This window comes from Hemibagrus wyckioides, linkage group LG22 (assembly GCF_019097595.1).
Source record: "Hemibagrus wyckioides isolate EC202008001 linkage group LG22, SWU_Hwy_1.0, whole genome shotgun sequence".
NCBI classification, from domain to species: domain Eukaryota; kingdom Metazoa; phylum Chordata; class Actinopteri; order Siluriformes; family Bagridae; genus Hemibagrus; species Hemibagrus wyckioides.
Genome location: NC_080731.1, coordinates 4,789,283 through 4,799,963, shown reverse-complemented (window position 1 = coordinate 4,799,963; position 10,681 = coordinate 4,789,283). Strand labels below are relative to the sequence as shown.

Genomic DNA, 10,681 nt, shown 5'->3' with positions numbered 1-10,681 from the left:
TGTTTGGTAAACCTCCCTGTCCTGTTAGGGCAGAAGAGCAGCCTTTTTATTTTTTTTATTTTTTTTGTTTCACTCCTAACATACAAACTGAAATCATGCCACTGACACGCTGTCTAACTCTGCTCCAGAGCCACAGGGGATTGTGGAGAACGTTCTTCCTCCCAGGTGTTCAGCCACACAGGTAAAACCTCACACTGCTACTCGAAACTGATTACAAAAGAGATCATGTTAGCATGTTTTATGCTTAGCTTTGTACTGATTATAGCTGCATGTAAGGTCAGGCATGTCTTAGCATCCTGAATGGCGTCAGAACGGCAAGTTAACTCTTATTTTGTTCAATGTTTTTGTCATGTCTCACTCCACAGCGGTGCTTAATATGAAGCTCAAATGATATGAAACTTTCCCAGATTTAAGAATATGTAGTGTTTCATCAGTATTTCTGTTTGTCCCTAACCTACTAGAAGCAATATATTCATAGAAATGTTCCAGAAAAGTTTCAGTTTTTGTTGTAAATAAGTAAATGTTGATATCGAACCCATTTCTGCTCACTGAGATGCCTCAAGTGCTTGTTCATCTGAAAAGCAGCAAAAATTTTGAAGGTGTTTATCTTCAACCAGTAAAATTCAGTGTAAGGTTCTCCAACACACACGTCTAAAACGTCTAAAACACACTGAAAGCCGACAGACTCGTTTTATATCAGACTCGCAGCCTGAACAGCATTCATTTCTTTACACTGATTGAAAATTACATGGCTGGATAAGTCGATTAAGAGGCAGTGGACAGGCAAAAAGGTCATCACAGGGCACTGGGGCTCTTTTACGACTGCAAACTGCTATACAGTTAGGTCTCCGTTTTTGTTACATGTATTAGTGCACTATAGGGTGTGTAGCAGAGTATCAGGGTGGAAAATAATTCATTAGCAGTACTTTGTTACTCACTGCTAACTCATCATGCTGTAGCTCAGGTTCAGATTAACAAGACCTAAGGTACAAAACAGCTAGCCGATTCATGCTACGCAACAGATTTAGCGCCCTAACTTCCACCAAATCCAGCAAACAGCTGTGCTAGATGATCACCCTGGCCCTACAGTACCTCAGTAAAACAGTTCAATATGCTAGCATAAACAAACAATAAAATAAGAGTGTCTCATTTTATGCTTTCAGGCATGAACGGCATCTAAAGGTGTGAAGTTTAGCTAATTGGCTAACATTAGCTGGGAGTATTTCTTTCAGTTGGCATGTTTTCTTTGCTAGCCAACAGATTTAGCAAGGCAGCGACTTTATTATATTCAAATAATATGTTTATTTACATCTGGTTCATTCATTAGCAAATTAAGTAGCGCTGGTAATGCATATAAGCAGCAAGCCTGCATAGGTTGAATGATGTTTTTAAGGCAAAATAGCGTTGATTTGGACAGTTTTAGCTTAGCAAGAAGTGTTACTTTTCACATGGAAACGTCAACCTTATTTAAGCGCTTAGAAACATGTACTTTTAATAGTTAAGCGTTTCAAAATAGCAGCTCTTTTACTTGCACTTGTGTTTTTGATTGGACATTTCTGCTAGTTAGACACACACACACTGAGTTAGCTACCTGTATACATTTTGTTTAATTATCAAACATGACATTAGAATTTTCTAGCAGACGCTTACCTTTTTATAGAGACTTAATTCAGAGAATCTTCGCAGAACTGATGAGAACGTTTCCTGAAATATTATAGAACCGGTCACTCCCCTATTCTTTTCGGAAGGATGTTCTATATTTACCCCACTTTGTCATGATGATGATAAAAAACACTTACAGCTTTGCTAATAACTTTGGGATATTGGCTTAACGAGTACAACGATTACAACAAACCCGCTAATCAAGACTGAAGTCTGATTGAACAGGACTCACCTCAACCTTACTGGCTAAACTGAACCATGTAATTAAAACGTCAATATTACATAATACACTGTATTGCAAGGTTCGTTTGAATGGAAAATTTATAAATATCATGTTTATAGTCAAAAATAAAAATCCGCCAGTTGCATCCAAAAACCATTCCAAATTTTATCAACCTGCCCAGTGCATTTTTTCCCTGTTAGACGTGACCAAAAGGAGCCCAATTTGGCGAGAACTTGTCCAATCTGACGACACTGATTATTGTTTAAGCACACTGTTTAGTAGCCGATGGTAGCATGCAGCTTGTTTGTTCGCATCACAGTTGTTCCAGGTGGCATATTTAGCAGAGGTTCTCAAAATAAGGCCTTTTTCATTTCTTTTTTCTTTACTGCATTTACACTGACCTAATATTGTGTTGGTCCAACAGTAGCTTGTTGGGCCACACATGGGCCAGCCCCTTATACGCATCAATGAGCCTTGGCAGCCGATGACCCTGTTGCCGGTTCACCACTTGTTCCTTCTTTGCACCACTTTGATAGATACTGACCACTGCAGACCGGGAACACCCCACAAGAGCTGCAGTTTTGGAGATGCTCTGATCCAGTGGTCTAGCCATCACAATTTGGCCCTTCGTCAAACTCGCTTAAATCCTTACTCTTGTCCATTTTTCCTGCTTCTAACACATCAACTTTGAGGACAAAATGTTGACTTGCTGCCTAATATATCCCACCCACTAACAGGTGCCATGATGAGGAGATCATCAGTGTTATTCACTTCACCGGTCACTGCTCAGAATGTGTTTTTGTTACAGTGTCTGTAAAATATAACCCAGTATTGCTGAAGATATTTGATTTATTACTTGAGTTATTTGAATTGAGTTATTGACTTTTGGACTAATCACTTGAACTGAAAGGGTTTAACCCAAACCCCACTAACACAAACTAGCAATCTGTAAATAAAGCTGCCTTCAAGTGCAATCAGAATTATCGCAAATCTGAGTTTTCCACTCGGAGTGACTCCACACTGAGATCATTATGATACCTGAGTTCTAAACTTTCAACGTGTAGTTACTGCGACTCTCTGTGCTTTTTGTATGGTCTTCCCATGGCCATGGGTTCCTTCAGGGCTCTCTGGATTCCTCTAAGTTTGTAGGTGGAGCTATGAGTCTGAATTGCATCTAGTGTTAATGTGACTGGGGTTAAATTCAGTGTTTCTGAATCCACTATGACCAGATTATACCGGTTACTGAATGAATGAATGAATGAATGTATGGATAGATCATTAGATGGATGGATGGATGGATGGATGGATGGATAGATAGATAGATAGATAGATAGATAGATAGATAGATAGATAGATAGATAGATGTTTGAATGAATGAATGAATGAATGAATGAATGAATGAATGAATGAATGAATGAATGAACAGATAGATAGTGGATGGGTGGATGGATAGTTAGATGGATTTGTGGAGCAATGAATGAATGGACAGATGGACAGGCAGGTGTTTGGATGATGGATGGATAGAAGAATGGATGGATGGATGGATGGATGGATGGATGGATGGATGGATGGATGGATGGATAGATAGATAGATAGATAGATGAATGATTAAATGAATGAATGTTTGGGTGGATGGATGAATAAATGAATGAATGAATGTCTTTTAAGGCAAACCTATAACCTACATTTTTATAACTAAAACCTCAAATAGCTGTTTTATTGTTTTTTTTTCTTACCTCTTTCTTACTTAAAAACACCTTATTCAGCTACAAAATCCATGCTTTGCTTTGAAACCAATTAGGAGCTTGGCGGAAAAGAGCGATAGCGGCTGGTTGAGCTCTGTATTTGGACACAAAGTGGACGCGAGGAAAGATGCCCACTCCAATCTGCTGTCCAAGAAAGCGACCAGTGGCCTTTACAAAATCCAGTGTAAGCTGTTTCTTCTAAAACCCTCTGAGCAGACGGGCTTAATGACACAACATGACATTAAACAAACACGCTTGTGTGTTTTTGCACAGGCATATTTGCATAAACGGAAACGCATTAGGCGACATTATAACTTAGAATCTGTGACGTTTGTGTTTTTCTTCCAGTTCACAACGTTAAACCCGAGTGCTTGGAAGAATACAACCAGCTATCGTGAGTAGAGTTCCTCTTCAGCGTGAGTCTCAGGATGTCCTGCCCTTGAGTTTGTTATTAGCACTCAAGCACTTGTTATCTGTAGATCTGGTTTTCAAGCTGTTTTCATCTCATGATCCATGAGGCAAAGTTTACTAACTAGCTGAATGTACGTTTAGAGAGGAACTGACCTTTTCCTTTTCCCAAGTACCGGAAAAACATTTGCTTTAATTACATTAGACACTGAAAAACATTTAGGTAAGAGAATGTGTGTGTGTGTGCATGTGTGTGTGTGTGTGTGCTAAGAACGGAGGTCCAAAGAGAGCTCCACAATGATCCAGATTATCCCTGTGAAGTTGTGGGAAGCTGGAACACGTGGTACGGAGACCAGGACCAAGCAGGTAGGAGGTCAAAGAAACCTCAGCTTCTTCTTCTTCTTCTTCTTCTTCTTCTTCTTGTCTCTAGTTTGATTTTGTTATCAATCATTCTGCACAGTGGTATCCGGTGCTGTAGTGACACCTGATGTTTGATTCTTGTAGTTCATCTCTGGAGATACTATGGTGGATATCCAGCTATGATGGAATGCCTCAACAAACTCAGACACAACAAGGTATTTTAATATTGTTTTATTTGTTCATGGTGTGTCTTCAAGCACAAAACATATCGGTGTACATCAGAAAAGGAAATTAGATCATATAAAGGTGTTTAGAATGCATCAGGAAGCTATTAGAAGTATTCCTAAAGCTTGAGAATGAACAGGGTTTATAAATATGCATGACGTATGCAAATTGGACACGCCCCCTTTTCGTGTGTTGTATTGGAGGACATAGAAAGCATGGTGTTGTAAGAACGTTTATCAGTAGATCGTACGGGTCAGCTCCAGGTTCGAGTCATAGTGTCTGGATGATGTTTTACATTTATTTTCTTATTATGTCCATGTCGGTTTCATCTGGGTTCTTCAGTTTCCTCCAACATGCCCTGTATGTGTGAATGAGTGTAAAAGGTACTCCATAATGAACTAGCATCCAAATCTAGGGTGTGTGATGCTGGAGATGAATGAATGAATGAATGAATGAATGAATGAATTTTAATCATCCTGACTTTTCAGTGTGGTGTTTAATCCTTGTCTCGTTTCTTACACACGTCTCTGTTTTGTCCAGGCGTATCTAGAGTTTCGCAAAAAGAGGAGTAAAATGCTGATCTCTCGGCAGAACCAGCTTCTTCTCGAGTTCAGCTTCTGGAACGATCCTCTACCTCGACCTGGGCCGAATATATACGAACTGAGAACATACCGATTAAAGGTGGAAGAAACTGTCCATTTATTTTTGTTAGAATACACTACAGTCTTCATGAACAAAATTAGATTTTTCACTGTTTAAAACATATTTTAATATAATTTTTAGAAAAAAATTTCATAAGGTTAACCTTTCTTTGCTAAATATTTCCGAGTTAAAAATGTAATGAGTATTTTAATAAGTGTTTTCTACTTCAGTATTATTTCCTCAATCAAGGAATTTACATTTAGATCTCAGGAGAATTACAGAATTTTAATTTTTATTAAATATCTACTGAATTATTTTTTCTATGCCTGCTGTTTTGACAGTACAGTAGTTCCAGCTTTATTGTCAGAAAATTCACGGGTTTATATTCGTGCACTCATGCTAATATGTTTTTACAATACACACACACACACACACAAACATACACACACACACAGACACTAGAGACTCCTTCCACATATCATACACACACACACACACTAGAGACTCTTTCCACATATCATACACACACACACACAAACTAGAGACTCCTTCCACATATCACACACACACACACACACACACACACACTAGAGACTCCTTCCACATATCATACACACACACACTGGAGTCTCCTTCCACACATACACACACACATATACACACACACACACACACTAGAGACTCCTTCCACATATCATACACACACACACACAGACACTAGAGACTCCTTCCACATACACACACACACACACACACACACATTGGAGTCTCTTTCCACACATACACACACACACTGACACTGGAGTCTCCTTCTACATATCATACACACACACACACACACACACACACTTGTAGGACATACGCATAATTTACGGCTATGGAAAGAAATAAGAAATAAAATGCAATCCTTGCTAAAATTTTTAGTGAAAGGATTTTACAATGTCAGCAAATTCTAACACACACAAGTTACAAGTAAGTTCAAGACACAGGACTATGCGCTTGCTGGTTTCTCACAAACATCAAAACTTATTAACTTGTTAGGAAACAACAGGCTTCTATACCAGAAGCGCAAAATTGTTTTGAGGACATTCTACAACAATAAATTAACTATTAATGAATAAGAAGCCCAAAGAAGAATGTTATAGAAAATATGCAGTTATAGAAAAATAATCATCTTCCAGGTGTGAACAGTAACGGTGTCTCACATCACCCCAGTGTGGTTTATTATTTTTCTGTAACAGTACGCCTTGTCGGATTTTATTTCTTCCTTTCTTACAGCGGCTCTGAAAGTATTGCCAGCTGCGAGGCAAATCACAGGTTGATATTAATGCGCTCTGTTTATGATGTTAATACGCCATTTGTTTACCTCAAACTCCTTACAGTTTTCTTCCCAGCAGTCAGTTTAATATACTGAACAAATACATTTCACATAAACATTAACAACAAGTGACCTCCAGGGAAGACACAGCGACTTATAATTTATTAGAACCTACTTATGATTCATTAATGAAGTAATGTTAATAGTATATGGTAGTTTAGTGGCAGTGGTGGCTCAAGTGGTCAAGGATCAGGGTTCAAGCCCCAGCACCACCAAGCTCCACTGCTGGGCAATTAAGCAAGGTCCTTAACCCTCTCTGCTCCAGGGGTACTGTATCGTAGCTGCCCCTGCACACTCTGACCCCAACTTCCTCATCTGGGCTATGTGAAGAAAAGAAGTTCACTGTGCTGTATGTGTGTGTGTGTGTGTGTGTGTGTGTGTGTCTGGTGATGATAAAGGCTTCATGCCCTTAGTTCTAATTTAGTGGTTAAGGTGTTGGACTACTGATCAGACGGTTACAAGGCCCTTAACCCTCAGTTGCATAAGATAAAAATGCCAAATGTTGTAAATGTCAGTGCTAGTCCTTAATGTAAAGCGGGGCCTATGGAAGTTTTAGATTTCATTTCATGATTTTTCATGTATGTAAATGATTAGAAGTGAAAATAAAACTCCTTTTCTTTTGTCTTTGTGTATGAACGTGAAAGCCGGGCACGATGATTGAATGGGGAAATCACTGGTAAGCAAGACACTTTGTTTTTCTTTTTTAAGCTTTATGTAATTTTATTTTTATTTAATTTATATATATATATATATATATATATATATATATATATATATATATATATAGATAGATAGATAGATAGATAGATAGATAGATAGATAGATAGATAGAAATACATTTGCTTAATAGTATTTGATTGACAGGGCTCGAGCAATCAAATACCGCCAAGAGAACAATGAAGCAGTGGGAGGATTTTTCACTCAGATTGGAGAGCTGTATGTCGTTCACCATCTTTGGGGTATGGCCTTTTCAGAATAATAATAGTAAATAAAAAGAAAATATATAAATAAAAAACTTTTTACTTACTCTTTAAATAATATTTCCAATTATTACTTAGCAGAATTTTCCACAGAATGTTTATAACATTACTGTTTTAGATATTTCTTATTTATTCGTTCATTTATTTATTCATTCATTCATTCATTCATTCATTCATTCATTCATTCATTCATTTATTTATTTATTTATTTATTTATTTATTTATTTATTTATTTATTTATTTATTTATTTATTTATTTTCTGTATGTAGCCTATAAAGACCTGCAGTCCAGAGAGGAGACGAGAAACTCGGCGTGGATGAAAGAGGGCTGGGATGTCAGTGTGTATTACACAGGTGAGACACAACACACACACACACACAGCAATGTGATCTAAAGGTCCTGGAGGTTCACATTTCTTCAGAGTTTAATATTCAGGGTCATTTAACGCAGACTGTGTTCAGTGTTGATCTGGGTTGTGGGATTTAGACAAGCTGTTGGTGCCATCTAGTGGTGGTCATCTGGTGTAGACAAGGCAGGACTGGTTTCTGATTTTTGCTTCATCAGTTTTGAACTGAAGCTATGAAGCTGATGTATGTGATAGCTGATGTATGTGGTAGCTGATGTATGTGGTAGCTGATGTATGTGGTAGTAAAGTTCAAATCCCAGGACCTCCCAGTTGAGGCTCAGCTACCTCTCAGCTGTATAAATGATATAAATTTATGTTTAACTGGATAAGAGTATCTGCTAAATAACCTACATGTAAATATATATGTACCAGAAAACCGTTTTAGCCAAAAACAACCAGATTACTTTACACGTCATAAATTTTTTTTTCTAACATCGCCCTGTCGATCTTTCTATAAAGGTCATGTCGGATAAAGACGAGGTTTCATATCTTTCTAAAGCCTAAAACTTCCTCAATGATGTTAGAGTGAACAGAGTGATGCTGAGTGAAGAGGCTACATTGAGGCTCGGGTTCAAACACCTTAGGTGTGATTTTTACCTCAGATGAATTTACCTCACAGTCCCATTCTTAAACTTACACATTTTAAAGCGCTTTACATAACTATCTACATCACTACGAATGATTTTCAGTTCATTTTTCCCCCATAAACATGCTGTACCTAATCTACACGGACACAAACAACAGTTCTAAACTAAAACTTCTAATACGGAATAAAACACAAAAATGACCACCTATATCAAACATCAAATATTTCAAATTCTACTTTTATTTATCACATAGGCAATCATACACAGTACAACATGTAGTGAAATGTTTTTTACGACTGTCCTATGATGGAAATAAAAATGTAAAACTAGAATATAAAATAAAGGAATATGATACAATTATAATATAAAATAGACTATCATTATACTTCTTCTTCTTCTTCTTCTTCTTCTTCCGGCTTTTCCCTTCAGGGGTGGCCACAGCGAATCATCTCTCTCCACCTGTCCCTATCTTTTGCATCCTCAACACTTTATTACATCCATAAACCTCCTCTATGGCCTTCCTCCTGCCTGGCAGCTCCATGTCCAACATTCTCCTACCAATATAGTCACTCTCCCTCCTCTGAACATGTCCAAACCATCTTAATCTGGCCTCACCCTAACTTTGTCCCCCAAACGTCCAACATGAGCCGTCCCTCTGATGTCCTCGTTCCTAATCCTGTCCAACCGTGTCACTCCCAAAGAGAACCTCAACATCTTCAGCTCTGCAACCTCCAGCTGTGACTCCTGTCTCTTCCTCAGTGACTCTAAACCATACATCATGGCCGGTCTCACCACTGTCTTATACACCTTCCCCTCGATTCTTGCCGATATTTTTTTTATCATTATACAATATCTAAAAACAACAATAGAATAGAAATAAGCAGAATAGTGATAGTAAAATGTACCATGAGATGGCTTGAAATGTTGACATATTTAACGTTAAAGCTAAAGTGTCAAGTATGTATTGTTTTCAGCATACATAACTGCACTGTTGGTCATCTAGGACTGTGATTTGTATCTATTATAAATGAATATACTTATTAATTTATTACAGAATGATGCATCACACTTTTTTGTCCAACACCTACCATTAAACACGTCTGCTATAGTAACTTATGTATAACTTATAGAGCATTATAGAGAGCGATAAACAGTCGCTTTCTCATAAGACTCACTATTCTAAAGTGCGAAGTCCTGAAGAATCTTTTTTAACGTCTTGTATTACAAAGCACTGAGACTGGAGACTCGTTCTGTAAAGGCTATATACATAAAACATCACCATATAGATGATTGTGTGTTTTGAATTGGGTTATTTATATTCTTGGATTACTGTGAAGTCCAGTATACGTCTCTTGTGTTACAGCACTAAAGCAGAAAATATCTAGAAATAAATACTTTTAAATGAAGGTAAAGTTAAACTAGGCCACGGGTTAATGCTTACTACGTTTTCTATCACAGCTTAAACTTTACACATGTCTACTTCCTTAACATTCTACCTAGTCATAATAACAAACTCTAACTAGGTTGTCTTACATCTACAGCCAGGAAGACATCTTATTCTTTAGTTGAAGCTGAACACTTTCCTTTTTTCTTTACAGTCCCCTTAATCCAGAGTATGGAGTCAAGGATCTTGATCCCCACAACCAGCTCACCTCTGCAGTGAGCCACAAGGTCTCAGGGCTCACGATCCCGTGGATTCTCATCTCCTCTGAGCTGCAATAAACCTACACCTGACCGCTTCGGCCGCGAGAACAATCGCTTACTCTCTCATTTCCCCTGTTGTAAACTGTTGAACGGGAATGAATGTTTGTGTGAATTCACAGCTTTTCTAAATCGATATCAGTGTTTACTTTGTATTAACATGAAGTACAGCTCAAACAGGGCTACCATATCTGCCTCAGTCAAATGTACTGCTTTATTTTTTGCATATGATACGTGCTCAGATCTATCTGTAGGTTGGAGGGATGCAGGAAAACGTTGTGAAGATGAATAAAAATGTTGTGAACAAATGTTAATCAAAGAGGCATTGTTTTAGCCTAACCAGGTCACATTTTGCTTATTACC

At 37.8% G+C, this 10,681-nt stretch overlaps 1 protein-coding gene across 1 annotated transcript; it reads left to right on the top strand.

Annotated features, from left to right (window-relative positions):
• Window positions 1-10,681, top strand: nipsnap1 (nipsnap homolog 1 (C. elegans)). The gene is made up of 10 exons (XM_058375669.1): window positions 1-181; window positions 3,687-3,814; window positions 3,979-4,024; window positions 4,310-4,404; window positions 4,543-4,613; window positions 5,164-5,304; window positions 7,288-7,319; window positions 7,508-7,602; window positions 7,894-7,977; window positions 10,216-10,681. Exons 1-10 carry the CDS (start codon window positions 96-98, stop codon window positions 10,278-10,280), a joined length of 843 nt encoding a protein of 280 aa, XP_058231652.1. The 5' UTR covers window positions 1-95; the 3' UTR covers window positions 10,281-10,681.